The following is a 24,053-nucleotide window of genomic DNA, read 5'->3' on the forward strand; positions in this document are numbered from 1 at the left end:
GAAATGTTGCAGTTTTAGTCACTGGATAAAAGTGTCAGTCACAGGACAAACTTTGACCATGACTTAATCACCTTTGACATACTCGGAGCTCAGGAAAGAGCAAGGAAACACAGACATTTAGACTAGCCTCTCCTTCACTCCTAGACTCATGTCCACTAAAAATAATATGGGCACACTGAAATTTGAATGCAGATGGTTTGGGTTTGGCTTTTAGCCATCTGATGAGTTACAAAGGTAATGGTATCTCATGAATAAATGGTAAAGCATACTGTCACAATTCAATCTTCCCACTAATGCTCTGGTTGATGCATGAATTCATAAAAAGCACAATTTCTCTGACTCATGTGAAATAGGGCAAAACCACACATGACTAGTCTTCAAAAACCCATCAAGAAGATTTGTGAATAACTTCCAATAAAGAGCTTTGGGCACTGAGAATACAGTTGGCAAAAACTTGATCCAAACCGAGACTTTCACTTGCGTTCTAAAATCTTAGTTTGAAAGTTATTTGAGGCTTCTTAGTCAAGAATCTGGGCTTCACAAGACCTGGGGGTGGGGGCTGCAGAAAGACAAGGGTCAGGGATAGGGACAAGGGATCCTTGCAGGGGACAGAGAAGACCCTGCCCATACCTCCTGCTGCTTGGGCAGCCATGTTTTCAGTGGCTTCCTTAGCCAACAAGGGTTTGGTTAGCTAGTGACCAGTGATGTTGTCTGAGACAAAACACTAAGATAAGCCCGAGCAATCAGATTGTCTCTTCAGAATTTTAACCAAGGAAAACAGCCAATGGAAACTGAAATTGAAGGTCTAAGGGGTAGGGAGAAACGCAAGGGTGAGCCATGTGCAAACTGAAGTTTTGAGTAAATAGAACTCTAGTATGCAGGACAAATCTGCTGGGAGAGTGACAGTAGCCCTGGGCAGACATGTAGAGAAAATAGCGGAGACCCCAGGATAATGAATGCTCAGGGCTGCCTCCCCTCCAGAAGGCTTTCCAATTCTGCACCATTGATATCCTTAACAGTATGTGTCCCCTTTTACCAGAGATAATTGAGACTCTTCTTCCCAATGAAAAGAGCCCAACTGTAACTAAAAGTTTGTACAAGTTCCAAGTAGGTAGGCTGAAAACTGAACTATTATCTGAAGAGATTTGCTTTAGGGAGAGTGAGTCGGCTGGCTCTCAGCAAACATAGCCTACCACCACAGCTTACTTGGAAGCAGCCTGTGTACTTGAGATTAGGTTTTAGGCAGGAAATAGTGTGACCTAATTTCTCCTTTGTTCTTATCATGTCAGGGTACGCCAAGTCTATGTTTGAGACCTGAAGAAAGGAAGTCTTGGCATCTACAAAATATTGGTTTGGTCCAAAAAAGTTAAATCCCTGTTAAGTCACCAAAATCCAGGTCCACAAATCTCTCTGAGGAAAGCTTTAAAACCATGATTTTTTCATTGGTTGAAAGGAGCAAAGAGGTGTGGTGGTCATGTTGGTTCACCAACAAGAGCTGATGAATCATTGTTATCTCCCATTTCAAGGCTCAGGAGGGCTAAACTGGAAGGAAAACCAAAAGCAGCTCTTGTCAACATGAGACCTCCCTCATCTCTTATGTCCTCAGCTTTAGAAATGCCCCTAGGCAAGGCTGCCATCAGCACTTGACTGAAAACACATGGAGGCAGCCGATTCCGAGCAGGAATTCATTATTGAAAGAATAATAAGGGAAAGTTTCTCTCTCTTGCAGGGAGAGCTGCTTTCTGGAAAATCACAGGGCTTTGAAGCAACGTGCATCATGTCTGGTAAAAAGCGGCAGAATGGAAATGGAAGGGCACATTTCCAAAAGTCTTTTCACACAAGGCATGATGGTCTGGGGTCACTCAAAACTAGTTGTTTTTTTTTTTTTTTTGAGACGGAGTTTTGCTCTGGAGTCCAGTTTTGCACAGTTTTGCACTGGAGTCCAGTGGCCAGATCTCAGCTCACTGCAAGCTCCGCCTCCCGGGTTTTACGCCATTCTCCTGCCTCAGCCTCCGGAGTAGCTGGGACTACAGGCGCCCGCCACCTCGCCTGGCTAGGTTTTTTTTTTTTGTATTTTTAGTAGAGACGGGGTTTCACCGTGTTAGCCAGGATGGTCTCGATTTCCTGACCTTGTGATCCGCCCGTCTAGTTGTTCTATCTATCAGGCCATGGCTCCCTTGAACCCACTATCCCTTCCCAGAGTTACTTGTGTCTGAAAGTTCTAGAGGAAAACTACCAGAGTTAACTGGTCTTTCCTGGCTACCCCTCTATTTCAAAAGGTCACCTGTGGACTAAAATAGGCTGCAAAACTGGTCTTCCTTAACGCTACCCCATACATCTTTGATGTATGCCAGGTAATCTGAGGGAAAGGTACATATAAGCGTGAATATGGAAGAAGGAAACATTTGCAAGCCCACTGGGTATAGCTGTGCATGCCAAACATTACAGGTGTTCACCAATATCCAGTTCCCCTTTCCTTCAGAACATGGAGGAAGTGGTACCTTCCTGCCTCCTGGAAGTTAGGAGTGGCTGCATGGCTGCATGGCCAGGAGAGTAGAAGGAATGTATATCATTTTTTGAGGGAAGGACTTAATTATCAGTGCTCAATCTTTCTTTCTTTCTTACTTTCTTCTCTCTCCCCCCCTATCCACCTCTCCCTTCCCCTACTGTGGCAACTGTGGCAGTGCATGTTAATAATGAAGTGCAATATTCAGTCACACATGGAGGAGAGCTTGTCTGGAGAGTCTCAGACATATATGGATTTTGCAAGTCACTGAGATTTGGGGGGACTGTTTGATAGGCAACAAAACCAAATGTGTCCTGACTTATGTCTAGTGATTTATTGGTTTCCTCTCCTAGCAGATCTATTTGGAGTTTTGGAAAACATGTGTTCTATCTGAACCCTGCCCTCACTGAAATTTAGAAGTAGGCAGTGTGTTTTCTCTCACACTTAGGATGTTTGGCTGAGAAGTGTGATGAGTGCCTTCCCTCCATTTGTGCAAAAGAAGCCTCTTTGAATTCTGGAGTGGAATAAAGAAAGTCCTTTCACAGCCACAGGATAAAAGTGATGGTGATGATATTGAAAATAAAACTTGGAAAAAATGACCCTTTCAAATGTTTCCAAGACCAGTTTTTAGGCTAGAATCAGATATTTTGCACTTCTCTTTGCCTTCACTCACTTTTCTCCCATTACCTAATCCTTATCCTCTCTTTCCAGAATTCTCATTTGGCAATCCTGGTTTTGCTGGACAAACTTTTACAACCCTGTCTCTGAGCGGTCATTTTGCTTTATTCACAACCCACAACCTAAAAGACATTATGCACAGAGTTCAAGGCTCTCTGGGTTAATCCAAAATGTTCACCCTGTAGGCTGACAGGGACCACACATTTCTGAATCTTCATCAGGACTGCAATACCTTAACAGAATAGCCAGAAGGCTAGCATGATTAGGGAGACAAAGTTGAACTTTGATACACACACACACACCCCTAAAATATCTCTGAATTGCATCATTACTTTTACTTTCAGTAAAAGCAATTAATGATACAAGATGCAACACTTGCATCTCATGGGTGGTACCAGCTTGGCAGATTATCAGCCTGTGGGGAAGAATGCTACCTGTGTCCTTTCTTGTGAACATTTCCTGGGGCAACTTTCCTGTGCATGTCTTCTGATCATTAAAAATGACAGGAGAAGGCAGTGATGGAGCCTCTGCTATATTCTGAGCATCACTGCCCAGAGTAAAAGATCAAACTACTAGCATTGTTCCTGGTGATTCTTTTTTTTTTTTTTTTTTTTTTTTTTTTTTTTTTTTTGAGACGGAGTCTCACTCTGTCGCCCAGGCTGGAGTGCAGTGGCCGGATCTCAGCTCACTGCAAGCTCCGCCTCCCGGGTTCACGCCATTCTCCTGCCTCAGCCTCCGGAGTAGCTGGGACTACAGGCGCCCGCCACCGCGCCCGGCTAGTTTTTTGTATTTTTTTAGTAGAGACGGGGTTTCACCGTGTTAGCCAGGATGGTCTCGATCTCCTGACCTCGTGATCCACCCGCCTCGGCCTCCCAAAGTGCTGGGATTACAGGCTTGAGCCACCGCGCCCGGTCCCTGGTGATTCTTTTATTTAGAAAATATTCACGAGTTCTTTATTATTGTGTGTGTAGTATTGTGCTGAGTACTTCGGTGAACTGAGGATGAATAAGAGTTGTGAACAGAAATATTACATGGGCAACGGATGAGAGAGAAAAGAGAGTAGAACTGCCTGAGTTCAAATCCACATTTCATCCTTTCCAGTGACAGACTGAACCTCTCTTGCTTCAGTTCCTCATCTGTAGAGAAGGAATAATACAAAATTCTACCTTGTAAGAGTCCTAGAAGCATCAGAGAAGGTTGTGTATGTAAAGTGTGTGTCAGACACACAGCAAGTGCTCTGTATCAGAGGCAATGCTTAGGTCCTGTCCCTGCAGCATGGTTTGTGGTGAAGGCCTGCAGGGCTTTGGGCAGGAGAGTACTGTATTGATTTGTCAAGCACTGGATATAGGGCACTCTCTTAGTGTTTCTTAGGGTCAAAAAGGTAGTTTCAAGGAGGAGCCACTTAATTTTTGACATTTGGGATTAGGATATGTCTTCCTCTTGCTTTTTTTCAGACACTTGTGAGTGATCCATTTTAATGTGTGAATAGTTTAGCTTTTTTTTTTCTTGGCAGACAATGGAAGTGAAGAGAGAACAAATTAGGAGTTGCAGAGAACATACAGCATCTTGCTCAATGTAAGGGAGGAAAAGTAATATATTTTCCTCACCCATCTCAAGGCTCGTGGCTGAGAGCACTATAACAAAACACAGGTTAACAAGAGAAAAACATACACATTTACTTTTCTCTTCTTTTAAACTGAAAGTACCTACTAAGTGACTCAACCAAAACCAAAGAACCTTTTATGACTTCACCATGGATTAAGAAGGGGTTCTTAAAAGAGAATGCAGCCCTCCCAAATCCAGAACCACTCCCAAAGAGAGTCAAAAGAAAGATACAAACAAACTCCCCAAGAGCTGGCAATATTTGGCAGGATAGCCGGAAACAGGGTGCAACCCACATTTCTGTCCAGCCATATTCTTGAGTTCCCTCCCCTGAAGTTGGTTGGGGAACTCAAGACAGCTTGTATGCCCCAACAGGGAGAAAATCAAACCAAGTTATCAGGACAGAAATTGAGACAAACAAGGAAAGAGACAGCAGTCCCTGGGAGGGAAAGGATCAATATCAAATGAGTATCTTAAAGGCAGATTTAGCCAGAGAGTCACAATATAGACATGTTTTGTTTTGTTTTTTATCTCCTGCTAATCTGAATTTGGGAAGGAAGGGATAAGGAGAAATTTTTCTCTCTTGACCAAGCACTACAGACAGAGATCTGGGAGAGCTGAGTTTGATAAGAATTCTTTCTTTTCCAGCTTTTTGTCAGTTGCCCCAGAATCTCATTTGCAAGATCCAAAATGAGTGGGGTATCTCAGTCACCCCATATTGGGCACCGGAAACTGCACAGGAGAAAAAGTAGTATCTTTTCCTTACCCATTGCAAGGTTCATGGCCAAGGCCCCCATGACAAAAGACAGATTTACAAGAGAAGGCCGGGCTCACACCTGTAATCCCAGCACTTTGGGAGGCCAAGCGGGCAGATCTCCTGAGGACAGGAGTTCGAGATCAGCCTGGCCAACATGGTGAAACTCCATCTCTACTAAAAAAAGTACAAAAGTTCGCTGCGCATGGTGGCACATGCCTGTAATCCTGGCTACATGGGAGGCTGAGGCAGGAGAATTGCTTGAACCTGGGAGGCAGAGGTTACAGTAGGCCAAGATTGCGCCACTGCACTCTAACCTGGGCGACAGAGTGAGACTCCATCTCAAACAACAACAACAACAACAACAACAACAACAAGATTTACAAGAGAAAAGCATAAAGATTTATTTAATGTAAGTTTTATGTGATATGAGAACCTTTAGAAATGAAGACCTGGATGGGCATGGTGGCTCATGCCTGTAATCCCAGCACTTTGGGAGGCTGAGCTGGGAAGGTGGCTTGAGCCTGGAGGATCACTTAAGCCCAGGAGTTCAAGATCAGCCTGGGCAACACAGTAGACACCCTGTCTCTATAAAAAATAAAAAATTAGCCAGGTGTGGTGATGCCGCCCATCTGTGGTCCCAGCTACTTGGGAGGCTAAGGTTGGAGTATCGCTTGAGCCTGGGAGGTTGAGGCTGCAGTAAGCTGTGATCGCACCACTGTACTCCAGACTGGGAGACAGAGTGAGACTCTGGAAAACAAACAAACAAAAACAAAAAACAAAACAACACAAAAAAAACCACCCCCAAACCAGGGAAATCTGTGTATTTTTATGCTTAAGTTTGATGAAGAGTAGATAGTCATGCAGAAGTATGACTGGAGGACTAAAGAGTATGATCTAATGGGAATAAACTGGGGGAAATTTAGCAAGGCCTGTTTGTTCAGATTATTCTCTGTCCCCGTGTCTTCAGAGATAAGGATATTCCTTTCCTTTGGTAGAGAGTGAACACTTTAGGAATGAACATTTTACAACCTGCTTCAGGAGAGGAGGGGCGAGGGGAAGGTGAAAATGGCCTTCCTGCTTCTGCTATTTTTTGAAGGCCACGGTGCCGGATTTTGGAGTCGTGTATCCTGAACCCCACCTCCAACTTCTCAAATAATCCCTTGATGTTTGAAATTAACCAATTCATGTCATAAGAATCCATAGGAAATGTACGTTTCCTGATTAAATGCGAAAACTCACCTTGGTTTTCACCAACATTCTATTGAACATCCCAAGTTCTCAAAATGTACCTCGCTCAGAGGGAGGCACATGGTCACAGCCTGGGACATCTGCCTGCTCTGCCTCTTCCAGGCCTACCCAAATCCTTCTTGCCTTCCGATGCTCAGCACACCAATACCTTCCCTGATTCACTCCAGCTGAATAAGATGCTCTTCCTATTGCCCTTGCTGCCCTGGGCTTGGATGTGATTCTGCTTTATATTATAGTTAATAATATTGTTTGTAAATCTTTTCCCATTCCTTGGAGTACATTTTTGGAGGGCAGGCACACATTGAGCTTTGTTTTCAGGCTTTACCTGGATACTTGGTATGCGCTCAACAAATCCTGAGTGCTTAAAGGACTCAGTCATTCTTCATCATTCTTCATCAATCTGTACCTACTTGGTGCACAGAACTCTGTTGGGCACTCATAGGAGACATGAAATAGGAGGAGACTTGATTCTAGCCCTCAATGCACTAAAAATCTCTGATAGAGGAGCAGGTACAACATGATTCTACAGAGGATAGCTTGAGGTCAATAACAACCTGGGTAAGCAAGGCCAAAGGCTGGAAAGATTTAATGCCTGGCTTTGAAGGGGCTAAAGGCCCCAGACCTTGCCCTGAACCCAGCCTGATGCTTCAATCAGAGCCTCATGGCAGTAGGAACGTGTAGGCTGGGTGTTCTACTGGAAACGACTAAATTATTCTACGGGTCACCAATTGATTTATTTGCTAATTGACTGGCCCAGCTTTGGGCTTTAAATCTAAAGAAATCATTTCATCCTTTATTAAATACTGCATGAGTCTCACTCTTTGTTCTGCAGGGCTATACACAATATACCAATGAAACTTGAATTTACACTACAATAGTTATGCCACTAATGACCTTCAAATGCCACTAATACCATACATGCTCCACTTCTCGGCTGGATCTGAACCTGTCAGTGAATTCTGAGCCCATCGACCTCCCTCTGACACAGAGTCGACCCCCGTGCCCATGCCCGCCCCCAACCTCCCACATCATTCCATGATTTCATTTCTGAATTGGTTACTATTTGGAGACCCCAATTCCTTTACACCTACTCTTTTTATTTGGTAGACAATACTTTATTCGGAAATGTTCGCTCCTGTAATTACAAATCTTGTTAGTCATCCTCCTCCTCTCCCCAGGGGGATTGTGGGCTTTAATTAATTAATGTGGTTAAATCGCTTTGAGGTGCCTGGTTGAAAGGTGCTATATAAGTGCAAATTATTATTATGGCTGTTGACATCCCATGGCGGCAAAGCCCTCAGCCCTACACATCTAGAGACCTGAACAAAGGTTTCTTCATCTTCACCTTCCCTGCTAGGTCTGAAATCGCTAGCTCAATGGTTTAGGAGCAAATCTGTTACCATCTCAACAGCAATCAACTAATTAATCCCCATTATGTCAGCTTCCGTTTCCTTCTTCCAAGCAGTACGGTCCTGTTTTATTTCACAAATCACACCCCCATCAACTCTAGACAAAAGTCACAGTATCCCTATGGCCTCTGTTGGCCTAAAGGAAAAAAAAAAAAAAAAAAAAAGAGAGAAAGTAAGTTTGAAAAAAAAAAAAAAGTTATGAAATGCACTAACTTCCCACCAGCAACCTAATTGGAACTTTCCTCCAACAGCGGTCCTTTTCCATACCTATTACCCACAGAGCCACTGGCCTCACAAACCGGAGACCCAGAAACACAGCAGAAGTGTGGGTTAGGGTCCTGCAGCACTGGCTTGACTAAGGATAGCTATAGACAAAAGGGGAGTGTCGCTGCGCTGGGCGGGAAGAGGTCATCCACAGAAGCAAGCACCCCTCTTCAGCTTTCTCTATGACCCCCAAGTTTCCCCTGAGAAAGCCAGCTGCCATCTGTAGCCAGGAAGCCCTCACAAAGGCAGGGGAGCATGATTTAGATGTTTTGTGCTACACCTAACACACCACAGCCCTTAACAAATGCCCAATACTTCCACTATGATGGTAGCCATTGAAAGCAGCCCTGTAGGGGAGACTTGGCCTCGCATAGGGACGCTGCTGACCAAAACACTCCTTACAAGGTTGTGCCTCAGACCCTTTGTTTGAGTGGATGTGGGTAAGCCTCAGGGGGTCATGTCTTCATCTGCCTTCATTTATCCTCCCTATTGAAGGGCTCCTTCAGGACATTGGTCAGTCTCTGTGGGAAATGATTTGGAGAGCAACAAAAGAACTTGGGCTCTTTGGGGGGCCTTCAGAATTCAGTAAACATCTGGACATGGAAGGCCAGGTTCTCAAGCAGTCTAGCTGGGGAGATGTCAAAAGAGAAAGAGCTGTGTCTGCAATGCAAGCCCTTAGTTCTGTGGCGACATTTGTTGTAGAAAGACACAGACACCCCAGTAGGTAGATAGGAAGATTTTTCAAAAGCTCCTCTATTTGTCGGGTTTTGTGAGTTCAGTGCACTGTTTGTCAGTTCTCATGTGTGAGGAAACAGAAGTTTCGCATGGCTGGCGAGGGGCATGTGATGGGTGTTCTGACTCTGTGTGCACTATGAATAACCCAAGGTTGCATAAGCCTGTCCTGGTAGTCACTGTTAAGCTGTCTGTTATCCTTGAAGTTTCTGAAGCCCTCATGGGTCAAGATGACTTATTGGATTCTCACCCACGAACACATTTTAATTGACAAAAAAATTAAGTACTAAGTGGCGAAGTGATTTACACTTCATCGGTGAAATTCGGGATCTGAACTCTTGACTCTCAACGTTCCCTTTATTGTTGAGTCAATCCATTTAGAACACATTAGTCAGCATGATTCAACATTCACCACTGATCAGCATTAGTGATGGAACTAATCAGCATTCCCCAGTGTCCCTGAATCTATCCTCAAATAGCAAAAGAAATTGGCTTCTGTCAAGAGACAATGGAATGTGGTTTTTGTCAGCATTCACAAGCTGAAGTCCAGTCCAAGTCCCACGTACTATCAGGAACCTTCCTCAGTCATCCTAGTTGGAATGAGTCTACCTCCTTTATCCTTCTATATTCCACTGTTTGAACCTTGGTAATAGGTATCACAGTTTGCTTTTGATTAAACTTATTTAACTACATCTCTCCTAACTAGATTCTGGGCTACTAAAAGGAAGGGACCTTTTTTTTTTTTTTTTCAGCCGTATATTCCTTGACCCCTGAGCACCATGCTTTGTGAACAATAGATGCTCAACAAATATTTGCTGAACTGAACTCACTGAAATGCAGCTTAAATCATATTCCAGAAAGAACATGAAGTTCTTTGGAAGAGACTTTCAAAGAAAATCAACAACGTGAATTGATTTAACATATTTTGGTACTCTTACCTGGCCATTTTTGTAAATGCAAATTATTAACTCTGCAAAGATAGCCAAGTGGCTTCCAGGTTCTAAAAGAGGAATGTAAATCCAGTCTCACTATAGTCCAGGCCTTGGAATAAAATTTTTCTCTATAATGTTATTCCAACTGACATTTTGTTTCATATTTTTTTAAAAAGTAGAGACAGGAAAAAACATTTTGGAAAAAAAAAAGTGTTTGGTCTATGAGTTTGGATCCAAGTTCATGCCCTGCCTTGTGCTATAAGCAATAGTAGCTCTCACTGAAGTTTCTTTCTTGCATACTGCATAAAAGCAAAACACATACCAAAATTCCTTCCTGGAGGAGATTCTGTTTTGGGTGGGCAGAACAAGATTTTTGGGTGCTGACCCTTGGTGAAGTCATCCTCTTTCTCTTCTACTTTAGAGTCTGGAACCAAAGCAGGTCCTGATGGCACTTTTTAATACATACAATATTTATGCTGCATTTTAAGAGTATAACTCTATTATGCAACAAGCCCAGCCCTTAAGTCTGTACTATTGCACCTAATCTCTGCAACTGGGCTCCTCAGAAAGGGCTGTGTCACCGAATATTCATTTTCTTTTCTTTTCTCATGATAACAGAACTCCCAAAATTTAGCTGGGTATATGGCCACCCAGATTAATGGCTACATTTTTAGCCTTTCTGATCATATATTTATAGACTGGCCAACATCATATAAACAGAAATAATGTGTATAACTTCTGATTAATGTCCCAAGGGAAGGGGGATGCTTTCCCTCCCACCATCGTTCTCTATCTCATGCACATCCTGCTACTGGGATGGAGGGCATGATGCTGAACCATTCTGGACCATGTAATGGCAACATCCTAGGTGTGACAGAGCAAAAAGCCAATGGTCTGGACTCTTGGATAGACATGTAGAGCTGAGCTGCCATGCCAGCTCTGGACTGCATTTCTCCTCAGCACGACATGAGGAAGTAGTACATCTCTATCATGTATACCACTGTTAGTTTAGGTTATAGTTACATCTGGCCAAACTTATAATTGAACTGCACTCAGGGACTTTGTTGAAGGATTGTTATATCAGTATGACCAATCCCTTTTAGCTTAGAATTTCCAGATTCAAATTTCAAGACAGGCCTGAAAGTATCTCAACAGAGGCTCATGAAGCCTGAGAGATAAGTTGCCACAGGGGCTGCCATGATGGAAGATGAGAGAGCCCAAACCCACTTCCAATTTTCTAAAATCTTAGGAGCCCAGGCTGAGGGCTTAGAAAGGGCTACAAACCCAATTTTGAGGCAGTGAACATTACTTTACCTTTCTGGAACTCAGTTCCCTCAAGTGAGAACCAGGGTGATGGATGAGATTAAAAGCTCACTTTCTGGGAAGTATTCCATAGTTAACTTTAGGGAAATGAAGACTTTTTTTTAAGAGAGAGAGATGGGGTTTTGCTCTGTCACTGAAGCGAGAGTGCAGCACATCCCTAAAGAAGGTATGAGAAGACTGCCTGTGGAAAGATGACAACAAACTTATGATTATACGAGGCTGCAGAGAAATTGGTCCACTATCTCCAGAACGAGTGTACGCTGGTAAAAGTCTTTGGAGAGCAATTTGGGAAAATATAGTAAAAATGAAAACGTGCAGACACTCTGACCAGCCATTCCGTTTTTTATATATACCTAGTGAAACCCTCATAGCTAAATATCAAGAAACACGTAATAAAACTGTTAAGAATAATCAAAATGTCCATAAGTAGGGGAGTGGGTAACATGTGGTATATTCATACACTGAATAGATGTGGATATCTAAGGTGAAAGAGCAGGACCTGTGTATCACATGGCCTGTGTATCATGTGACCTGTGTATCACATGGCTATATAACAAAAACAATGTTAAGCAACAAAAGCAAGTTGTGAAATCCTGTACAACAGGCCGGGCGCGGTGGCTCAAGCCTGTAATCCCAGCACTTTGGGAGGCCGAGACGGGCGGATCACGAGGTCAGGAGATCGAGACCATCCTGGCTAACACGGTGAAACCCCGTCTCTACTAAAAATACAAAAACTAGCCGGGCGAGGTGGCGGGCGCCTGTAGTCCCAGCTACTCGGGAGGCTGAGGCAGGAGAATGGCGTAAACCCGGGAGGCGGAGCTTGCAGTGAGCTGAGATCAGGCCACTGCACTCCAGTCCGGGCGACAGAGTGAGTCTCCGCCTCAAAAAAAAAAAAAAAAAAAAAAAAAAAAGAAATCCTGTACAATAAACCGTTTATGCAAATTTCAGAATGCACTCAAAATTAATCGTTATACTATGTGTGGATTCACATATATGTAGAAACGTTTTTAAGAGTGGAGAGGAAAGATGTAGACCAAACTCTGGAGAGTTTTCACTTTTGTGGAGGAATGTGGGATAAGGAGGGAATGGACCAGGAATAGGTACAAAGGAGTCCTAAAGTTTGTCAAGTTTCATTCCTGTAATTAAAAAAAAAAAATCTGAAACAAATGGGACAAAATTTTAGTATTTATTTGGGGTGTTAGATTCACCTGTTTTCTTTTATGATTTTCTGTACTGTTCTGTATTTAAAATATTTTTTCATATATTATAAAATATTTCCAAATATTGTAAAATCTCTCTTCAAGGCTAACTGCCAGAGAAAACAAAAAGTAAACAAAGCAGACAGCCTGTATGAGAAGATGTCACGGAGGGAGGGGATGTAAAGTGAATGTGGACAGGGGAGAAGAGAACTGAGCAGATAGGAGTCCTTCCTCTCCTTTCTCATCTCCCTGGGAGGTCCCACACTAACAGGCAGGCAGAAGCAGCAAAGGTCAGCACCTTGGCCTAGACAAACTTTCTGAGGCTGCAGTGGCACCTGGCAGACTGGGGACAATGTGACAGGTCTGCTCTGACTTCTTCTCCATGACCTCTGGGAGAGGAGTTCACTCTCTTTGCTCCATTGAGTTCCAGGGCTCTTTGCCCAGGCTCCCACAAGAATGCCAGGCTGTGCCAGGTGCGGAGGTGGTATTTACCATGCAGACACCTCTGTACCTGGATGGAAATAAATTGAGAATCTTCTGGGTCACTTTGAGTCCAGCAGCATAAAACATTTTGATAGGTTACTGATTCAAACTGAAATCGGATGAACTCAGGTGGTGGTATTTGGGGGGAAATTTTTTTCAATAAATCATCCAGTTGGCTCAGTGACTGAAAAAACGGGGTGGGAAAACTTAACGCAAGTTTGTGACAAGGGAACAAACAGAAGAGATTAATGCCTTTCCTGATACGTTTCAAAAGGTGATCAAACCGTTCTTGATTGCAAAAGCAAACCAAGAAAGATGAGGCACATAGCTTTTCAGCTCTAAAAAGGATCACTGTTGCTTTGTTTTCTGTTTTCTTCTGCCACCCTATGCCAAGTGGTTGGAGATATGGGAAACTAATTTCATTTCCAGCACTTTCTCTGGACCTGTCTCACGGTGCCCTGGTCTCCCCAGCTCCCACTCCACAGTTTATGCTGCTCATTTAAACCTACACTGATAGACAACAGCGTCAGGATCCAAATTCAACCTGTCATACCTGACTTCGATTTTGCAAAAATGGTATAAAAAACACGCTTCTGTCTTACTGGGGAACTAAGCCACTATCTTCTGTCCTGTTCCAAACAACCTGGCTTTTCTTTCACAAATCCTACCCAGATCCCTGTGGAAAGGAGTAAAGGGGAGGCTGTGCTAGATCAACCCTTCATTCCCCTGGGCCTCCCCTTCCTTAGGTTCTGTTTCACCAAGTCTGCAGGTGTTTGTGCCTATGAGCCCCTGAAAACTAGGAGGGCTCCCAGAGAGCTGGGACCTGGGTTTTCCTCTAGGCCTCCTGCAGTGCCAGCGACACAGCCCAGCTGCTTTCAATGACAGAATCTTTATTCCTGGCCTCGAGTCCTAGCTGTGTTCTGGGTGGCACAACATTTGAGGCTTGCCAAGGGAACAAAGGACATGACCAGAGGAGATGTGCATCAACCTGGAGTTCACTGTAAACTCCCTTTCCTTTCTGCTGCCAGGTGCTTCTGTGGGCACACACCATTAAAGCTGATTCCCAGAACCAACTCCTGCTCTTCCCTCTCCACTAGGCCCCAGCACACCTGAGCATCACTCTAAGAGGCTAGCCAAACAGCTAAGCTTTTTCACTTGGCAGGCACGGAGACTTGCATGGTGAACTCTGGGGACCAAAGGAAAAATGGATTCATGAGATCCCCTCCTACCTCTGCCTTTCCCACTTCATTGCACAGAGAGGCTCAACTCTCTGCCTGGGATCTAGCCCCCTCTCGGAGTCCAAACCCTCAGGAAACTGGTGGCTGTGAGCTCCCTCTCCTTTGGGGCCTAAGTATTTCCAGCATCCAGGGCCCAGCATCCAGAGGCCAGGATCCCAGACAAACACTGGACAAAGAAGATGCAAACAGGATGGTATTACCATGTTAATGGCCTGAGTTGAGGCCTCCTGAAGATGCTGGGAGGAGGGGGGTTCTTTCATTTACTTTTTCTTTCTTTCTTTTTCTTCTTCTTCTTCTTTTTGCAAAAAGAGAATAGTTCCGCTTTCTATTTTACTACAACAATAGCATGGACCGGCTCCTTCAAGTGTTTCAAAAAGCAGCCTGAGAAATCTCTAACCAGCCCCTCAGTCTCTCCAGCCTGCCGCTTTATTGTCCTTCCCATCCCAGTGAACAAAGGGGAGGAAAGGGTAGAAGGCCCCCAGTTGCTGACTGTTCTCAGCATCCTAATCCTTGAGAACCGGTGAGGGAAATGGCCTGTGGAGCTGGTAAATCGAATTCTGCCGTCACCTTTTATTCCCTCCCTCTGCTTGAGCACTCAGGAGTTCTTCAGGTATTATAAAATCTCCTGGCTAGCAGGCCAGTAGGCATCTTGGGGCTCGCTAAGGGATAAAAGGCACCCAGGGATCATTCCCTACCCCCACAGGTAGCCGGTGTGGTGGGCTTGTTTCCACCATCCAGGCGGCTCTATTGAAGACTGAATGTCAGCCACAGTGGCTGGCGGTCTCCCTTCTAGTTGGCAGCACAGGAGTTGCCCTGTCTGTCTCTAAGTCCCTGGACATAGGCTGCATATCCCACCCGCAGCTCCAGGTGCCAACCTCCACACCAACTCGGGGCGCACCTGCCGGTGCAACTCCTCATGGAAGGAAAGCTACTTGGCCTTAACGGATGGTAACTTTCCAGGTTTTCCACCCAGGAACCAAGGGTTTCTTTGCTTTAAACCTGGGGAATCGTGCAGGTGTCTTTTAGTTCAGTCATCTGGTAAGAAGGGGGAAAAATTAGCTTTGATGATGCAGTATGTGGAGATCTCAAGGGTACAACTGGGCTGAGCTAAGGGAATGATGAGTACATCCTTGCCTAGGAGGATCGGACAAAGCTGATAGGACAAGGCTGTTGGAGATGCTGCAGGCTGGTTACAACAATCCATGTAAGAAAAACGTTTTATGCTGCGGCCCCCACAGAAACCCATAGTGTGCGCACATTCACAAACACACACTCACACAAGAAATATTTTATGAAATGATACAATATGTGTGATATAATCTGGTATTTTTTTTCTCTCTTTCTTCTGTCTTCTCTATCGGTTTTCAAATGCCGGTTGTGATTCATCAGTTTCACTTCATGACCCACCAATGGGTTGCGATAGTTTTCAAAGCCTTGAATCAAGGTTAATGTTTTCATTTTCCAGCTGACGAAATCAAGGCCCAGATATTTTCTCAAGATCATAACAAAGCTGAATGCAAAATCCAAAGGTTCTTTCTAATAAAGGAGGGACCTGCATTTTTTGTTTTCCCAAAGTCTTTGGGAGCACACAGCAAGAAGGCGGGGTGTGTCAAGAGGTTTGTTTTCAGGGGCATTGCTGGTAAAAGCAGAGGTGTTCCACTGCTTCTGGGAAACCTCAGAGAGGGATGTGTAGCTTGGGGGAGTGGGATAGAGAAAACAACTTAGAAAGCAACCAGGTGAGGTTCTAAGGTCTCCCAACCAAGCATTTTACTTATTGGTTGTTGTTCTTGAATCATAAGACATTTTCCTGAATTTTTATCTTTCCTAGACACAGCTCCAGGTCAGCCTCCTTTAGTGATCCACTTTCTCCCCTGTTTTCCAACTTTTTCGAAAAGTCATTCCTTGCAGTTTTTTTTTTTTTTTTTTTTTTTTTTTTTTTAGGCGGAGTCTCGCTCTGTCGCCCAGGTTGGAGTGCAGTGGCCGGATCTCAGCTCACTGCAAGCTCCGCCTCCCGGGTTTCCGCCATTCTCCTGCCTCAGCCTCCCGAGTAGCTGGGACTACAGGCGCCCGCCACCTCGCCCGGCTAGCTTTTGTATTTTTAGTAGAGACGGGGTTTCACCGTATTAGCCAGGACGGTCTCGATCTCCTGACCTCGTGATCCGCCCGTCTCGGCCTCCCAAAGTGCTGGGATTACAGGCTTGAGCCACCGCGCCCGGCCAGTTTTTTTTTAACCTCTACCAATTCATTGTATTTCCAGGCTCTACTTTCTCTAAATAACTTTCTCTTCCCTCTTAAAATCATGATCTTAGCAATGAGCATTAGAGAGGCAACTCAGTGGCTCTTGTTCTCACAAATATTATCCCAAAAGTTATCCAAATTTGACCAGGCTTAGAGATGCTATTTAACAAAATGCCTAGTGATCAGGGTACATGTATCACATCAAGGCTCTTCATACAGGTCATCTGAGCAGAACAAACTCTTTTCCTCCTGAAATTATCTGAACTTATCCTCAGATAATTCCATAGAATTTCTTGAAATCTTCATCTAAGTGTTCCATAGAATTTATTGAAATCTTCATCTAAATTTGCTACGTACTATATTTCTAATCTTTTAAGAAAGCCTCTAAAAATGAAGAGCTGAATGCCACCCTGTGTACTGGGTAAATAAAAGTCCAGCTTTCTGATTGCTTATTAGTTATACACCCTTAGAGAGTATGTAACAAAGAGGCCTGCTGTTTGCTTTGCTTAATCTGGTCTTAAAATCTCTGCTCTTTTGTCAGAAAACACTATTTGCAATTGTAAAAAAAAAATATTTACCAAGGAACTTGGATAGCATAAGTCAAAGGCTAAGAGCCAAAGGTTGTAGTTCTCACCCCAAATTTCGTAGACCTGAGAGTCCCCGCTGTGGAGCTCAGCTGCACCAAACAAACATGCTGCTTTGTGAGTCCATTAAGAAGCAGACATTTTAGAAGGGGAAGGAAAGGGAAGGCTGCAGCCTGTTCCTTGGTTAGAAGCATGAACTCCCCAGCCTGCCCCACATAATCCTTGCTAGGTCTTTGCAATGCAATGTGTCTCCATGGGGAAATTACAGGGACTGCCCTGTTTCACAAACCTGGGAAAAATACTTAACTTATAAATCCTTCAGGGCAGGCCTTCTCCCATGGACAGCAGTGACAATATGCTCCGCTAGGGTGAGGCCAGATATTCACCTAAGCATCTCTGTGGGTGGGGTCTCCTGCCCGACAGTGGGGGACAGATGTGTATCCTGAGCACTTCTGTGTGGATCCTTCCTCATCCACAAAGCAGTTTTGGACATCTGATCTTGTGGGCTGACTCTTCTAACAGTGCTTGAATTTACCCCTTTATGTTAATTATTTTCTGGAAAGACCTGCAATCCGGTGCCTTTCCTAACCACTGGCGTATCTAGCATCTAGAAATGAACCGCCGCTGTAGATCAGTGAGTTCCAGGACATGGCCTCAGGGTGCTCTACCCTAAGCAAGAACTTAGCTCCTTCTAAGTCCCGGGCTCATGTCACAAGGTGCAGGTCCTAAAGGTCTGGTCCCCAGCGGGAAGACCATGTCAGGACAGGACAGGAAAAGGAAACAGGATAACCAGAAGGAGTCAGGGAAGTAGGGCTCATGGAGTCATGCCATTGTGCCCCAGAGGCTGCCAACCCAGACGGTTCTTCAGCTTGTTAAGCAAGAGGGCTCTGGGGCAGTACTGGCTCCTCACCTCCCCACTGGTGTCAGAATAATTGCCCACATCATGCCATAGGATCTGCAAAGAGGAATGGGGTGGTAGCAATTTCAAGCTTTCTTGGTTTGATCCTCATGTTTTGATTGTCTCATTTTGTTAGGAAATTCTGTAGGTCTCCTTCAGCCCTACCTCAATCTTCTTTGTCAAATTCTTGCCACAACTGGCGATCTCTTGCTTTCATTAGGGTAAATATCACTGGCCAATGCATCTTGGCTTTTGATTCTGTCTGGAGCTAGTTTCTATCAGAACCATAGCAGCAATTACCACTAGCAATGGGCAGCACTAAGCATAATCAGCTGAAAGAAATGGCTTAATCCAAGGATCTTACCTTGAAGAACCAGGCCTTCCTCCTTGATGGTATAGACAAATGAGGTGAAGGGAGCCAGAGGGGACTTGGCAATAAGAATCTGCACATAAAGCACATTTTTCTAGGATTAGTCAAAGGATCAGGGATGGGCCTCTATTCACTCCCCTTCCCACTTTGAGACAAAGTGGTAACATAGGACTATAAGTCACAAGGCTTATTTTTTTAAAAAACCTTTTTATAACCCAATGTTTAAATGAGTGCTACCCTTTCAAAGTGGTCACCTTAAAAGGCTATACACTTATCCCAACTATTCTACCATCAAATGCCTGAATCAATTCTTCTGGAAATAAGTCTCATTATTTTATAACATCCCCTTCCCACTTTGAGACAAAGTGGTAACATAGGATTATAAGTAACAAGCCTTATTAAAAAAAAATTTTATAACCCAATATTTAAATGAGTGTTATCCTTTCAAAGTGGTCACCTTAAAAGGCTGTACATTTATTCCAACTATTCTGCCATCAAATGCCATATTCTTGAATCAATTCTTCTAGAAATAAGCCTCATTATTTTATAACACATGCTTAAATAGCTACCTTTCTGCCTAAAAATAAACCTAGCTTGATTCTCTAATTTTATTTATAAACTTAGCCATTTTACTAAAAAAATTCAAAGGTACCTTTAAAAGATTTACTATCACTGCAAATATTCAGAATAACTTGAGAAAGGCAAAGCAATTGAAGGTTTCTTTGTTGGCTCTGGTCCTTCACCAAATCCTTTACTATGTGACTACATTTTCTCTCACTTAAGGTGTACGGCATTTCCCACAGCCCTTGATTGTGGGTTTGGGCATATGACTTGCCAGGTGGCATGACACAGGTTGTGCCAGTTCCCAGCTGAGGCCTCAAAAAGCCTCAAGTATTTCTAGCTGTTCTCTTAACATTTGTGCCATCGTCAAAGAAAAGTATGTTCATGCTAGTCTGCTATCTCAGAAGGAGGGCAATAGATACCTGAAACAGAGCTGGCCAGGAAGGCTCAGGCTAAAGAGCTGACCCCCAGGAGACCTACAGATACACAAATTAAATATCGCTGCATGCCTCTGAGATTTTGGTGGTGGAGTCATGAAGCATTAGCACAGCAAGAGTTAACTGATATACCAGGCAAAATATCAAAAAATGTTTTCAGCAATGGCATTTTCCTAAGACAACACTTATTTTAAAGGAGATGGTTATCTGGTCATCTAAAAGATCAGTATTGTTAAGCCATTATCACATCTCATATGGTTTTACAGAACTTCTAATAATTGGAGGATTATTTTATTACAATATTTCTACTGAAGAAAGATTAATATCAGTTTCCTGTTTTACAAATTAAAAAAACATTATCAGAAACAGGGACAGTTTGAACCCTGAACCGTGTAGGTAATCAGGGAGGCAAGAGAGAAAGAAGAAACTATTTCAAATAATCAAAAGGCTTATATATAATACCTTGGCCTATCTCAATTCAACAAATATTTGCTGTCAAGTATGAGAAGTGGTGGAAAAATGTGATGGAAAGATCACAGGTTTTAGTCATGGGCTTGGAATCCAGCTCTTCCACTCATCGGCTAGGAGCTTATGGCAGAGCCTACAATTTTCCTCTAGCAGCCATTCCCCCTCTTCCCTTTACTAAATAATTCCCAAGTTTCCACATTTCTCTGCTTCTTTTGCAAGTAGGTGTGGCTATGTGACCAAGCCTTTACTAGCACAATGTGAGTACAAATGACAGGTAGAACTTCTGGATTATGTTTTCATAAGAAAACTGTGTGCTCTTCACTTTCCCTTTCACCCTTCCCAAGGCAGGAACCAGATCCAAGCAAACGGGTGTGGACAACACTGTGGGGATGACAAGGCAGGATGAGAGAGGGAAGCTGGGTGGCTTCAGAGAGCATCAGTGTCTCCCACTCGGGGTCACCAGTCCTCTCAGGGCAGAGCAACTTGTCTCAACCACTGTATTTTTATCTTTGTTACTATAGTGCAGCCTGAACTCTAACCAAAACTGTGACTCTGGACAACCTAAACTTGTTAAGTCTCAGTTTCCTCGCATGTAAGATGTTGATAAAAACACCTTCCCAAGTGGGATTATTATGAGGATTCAATTAAGTATGCAAAATACCTGTCACTGTGTCAAACACAAAATAAATTCATAATAAATAATAGGAACATTTCCAACTAACCTATCACACATGGATCCCTTAACCCTCACTCACCAAACAACAATATATCAGTTGACTTCTACCAGAAGAAAGTCTCCAGTTGAATCGCAGTAATTTTTACAAATGTTCTAAAGTTATCTAGATAAACAAGTTAATCATTCTCAGAACCAATGAGAAGAAAGTAAAGGTGGGCATTTATACTTTCATGTCAAAAATATCTCATTTGAAGATTAAGGTGGATCCCTTTCTGCCTGAGACAGTTTGGAGATGGTTCAATGTGAATTTATTTTATTTTTTATTGTTTATTTTTTTGAGACGGAGTCTACCTCTGTTGCCTATGCTGGAGTGCAGTGGCACAATCTTGGCTCACTGCAAGCTCTGCCTCCCAGGTTTATACCATTCTCCTGCCTCAGCCTCCCGAGTAGCTGGGACTACAGGCGCCCACCACCACACCCAGCTGATTTTTTGTGTTTTTAGTGGAGACGGGATTTCACCGTGTTAGCCAGGATGGTCTCGATCTCCTGACCTCGTGATCCACCTGCCTCGGCCTCCCAAAGTGCTGGGATTACAGGCATGAGCCATTGCGCCCGGCCTGGTTCAATGTGAATTTTAAGGATACCCCTTAGAAGGGGAATGGCATGGTAGAAGAAAAGACAGTGGTTCTCGATTTTAATGTGGGTTTGCATCACCTGTGGGTCCTGTTGACCTATACATTCTGATTCTGTACGTTTTGAGTGGAGCCTGAAAGAGTCTACATTTCTAACAGGCTCCCAAGAGATGCTGATGCTGTGGTTCACAGACCACATTTTGAGTAGCCAGGTTCTAGGCAATTAGCCTGATTGGAAAGTCTAAGATGGAGAAGCAAGAGATGGGAGATGTGAGGCCAGTTAGGAGGTGACGCCAATAAGTCAGTGATGAGATGATAAGGGCCTAAACTATAGCTGTGTCAGGAAGAGTGGTAAAAAAGGAAATGGATAAGATAAATGTAAATCCTTTAGATCCAAACAGCAGTAAAAATAAACTAAACACATAAAAAATCTCAGATCTTTGTTGTCTGTATGTAGCAACTAGACATGAAACCAAAAGGGTGCAAATAGCAATAAATAAAGACTCATGCTATATTTAAAAAAAAATACCATTTTTATATTATGCACTGCAGAAGCTGAGACCCACAAAAAAAGAATGTAATATTCCAATGCGACACAAGAATGGCATCTAAGCCGAAGCCTTCCAACTCTGTGGTGCTAACTCCACCTTCTAATAGCCAGTCTACGAACAAGCCCTGAACCCCAGCCAAAAGGATCTCACACCTGGAGGGACCTCCCTGCCGGAAATCAAAGAGTTTGGACAGGTCACTGATTAATACACTGTCCTTCTGGAGCAGGATTTAAAATGAGTCATCAAAAGGATGATCTGTGTGCAGTTAGAAAAAGGAAGTGATAAGTTATGTCAGATGAATTCCATTTCCTTTCTTTGGAAAAGAACTTCCAGATTGATAGATCAGAGGGCTACCACCAACACAAAATATCTGATTTCAGCAAAAAATGTGACAAACTCTCTTAATAGCCTTCTGGATAAAGTGAAGATAAGTTGAGCTGGGTGTTAATACCATTAAGTGGACTTATGAGTGACCAAAATGTCAGTTATAACCTGGTGAGGGGCAGCAACCTCTAGTAGATTGTACTGAATTCTAGCTTGGTCTTACTGAGTTGAATGATATTGCTGATGTATTCAAATACACCCATACAACAAATACGAAATCCAGCATGGAACAGAACTTATAAAAACTGCTCCTCTAATAGAGCTTACATTCTAAAGAAATATAAGAAGTACAAAATAAATAAATAAAAATGTTATGTTAGATGAGTATCCATGCAACGGATGAAAAGAGCAGATAAAGAATATAGGAAGTATATTGGATCGGAGGTGGGGGCATCAATTTTGGATAGAGTATCATGAGATCTCACTGAAGAGGTGACATTTGGACTTGTGAATCATGTAACTAAACCCACTGATGAGATGCTGAACTGATGGGAAGGTAACAGAAGATTTAGAGAAATATTAAGAGAAAGAGTTCATATATTAGATTAGATAATCATGATATCAAAACAAATCTCAATTTGGTTAGAATATTGGAACAAATCCTACACATTGATTGGAATGCAATTTTATTGAACTAAATGAAAGGCCTTGTCCTTGAGAACAGAGCACCAATGATTCATTATGGAACAGGCAAAATGAAATTCAGCATTCAGAAAATGGAATGTTGGTTAATTATAGTTCAATATTAGTCAGCTGTGAGATGTAATTCTCAAAAATCTAGCATGTTCTCAGGTTACATCAATGGAGATACAGTATGTGGAACAAGCGAGGTGATAGCCCTGCTCTCCTCCTCACCCAGCAAACCATGCCTGATGCAATGTGTTTGGATTGGGGCCCAAATTCCAAAAGAAAAAATGACAAACAAGAAGGTGGTTGGAGGTCCAAAGCAATCCATGACCACAAACACTTCAATGCAAACATCATGGTAAGAGGACTGGAGTGAAGATGCATATTGCTTTTACTATGAGTTTTCTAACCTGAAGATTCTGTAATATTATATGCTAGTATTATATACTAGTATAGACTATGAGATGCACATTGCTTTTGAGTTTTCTAACCTGAAGATTCTGTTTTACTATATACTAGTGACAGGAAGTGTAAATTAGCTTTCTAGCCCAATATATTTCAGGAAAAAAAGTGATGCTTGCCATGTATCTTTGTGGATACATACAGATTCCTCCCTATTTTTGATCCAAATTAATGCCCCATGACCCTTCTGCCGTTCAAACTATAAACTATCCTCTTCTAAAGCAGACAACCCCCAGCAGATAATTTAGGTTATGCTGGTTCAGATGTTCAGCCATTCTATAAATCTGGGGAGTTCTAATCATTGTCTGACTTAGGCAGTTTTCAAGTATCATTCTATCTTCTTCAATACATGATACCCTGCAGGGAGGCCTAGCTACTTAGTAAAACAACAGGGCCCTGCTGAAAAATTCTGTAGCTCAGAAAGCCTGGGGCTCCATGTGGTAGGTATATGGTATGTGGGCAGTTAATCCCATCTTCCACAAATAGCCAAATTGTTTCTTCTTGAATATTTCCTTCATATCAGACCAGCTCAGCTTTAACTGCACTGGAGCAAATACACTTTCTCCTCTCTTTACCTATCCTTGCAAGGTAAGTGATCCCCCATATTTTAAAATTCTCTGGAGGGGTCAGGCCTGTAATCTCAGCACTTTGGGAGGTTGAGGCAGGAGGACTGCTTGAGGTCAGGAGTTTGAGACCAGCCTGGGCAACATAGTGAGACTCTGTTTCGATTAATCGATCCCACTATCCACCAAGTCTTTGGAGGAACATTTAAGGTATATCAAATATGTACTAGG

General features: G+C 43.1%; 1 protein-coding gene across 4 annotated transcripts in view; it reads right to left on the bottom strand.

Moving 5' to 3' along the window:
* The window catches only part of RAD51B (RAD51 paralog B), a 678,049-nt gene that overhangs the window by 18,273 nt on the left and 635,723 nt on the right, over nucleotides 1-24,053 (bottom strand). For 3 of the 4 annotated variants that reach the window (XR_004431542.1, XM_033187637.1, XM_033187638.1), the window contains one exon: nucleotides 18,456-18,534. The exons of the other annotated variant lie outside the window; for it this stretch is intronic. Coding sequence is in view for 2 of the 3 variants with exons in the window: in XM_033187637.1 (XP_033043528.1) it covers nucleotides 18,456-18,534 (79 nt within the window). In the remaining variant the exon portion in view is untranslated. The remainder of the gene's footprint in view (nucleotides 1-18,455; nucleotides 18,535-24,053) is intronic. 4 annotated transcript variants of the gene reach the window in all.

Source organism: Trachypithecus francoisi, unplaced genomic scaffold (genome assembly GCF_009764315.1).
Source record: "Trachypithecus francoisi isolate TF-2019V2 unplaced genomic scaffold, Tfra_2.0 Lachesis_group3, whole genome shotgun sequence".
NCBI classification, from domain to species: Eukaryota; Metazoa; Chordata; class Mammalia; order Primates; family Cercopithecidae; genus Trachypithecus; species Trachypithecus francoisi.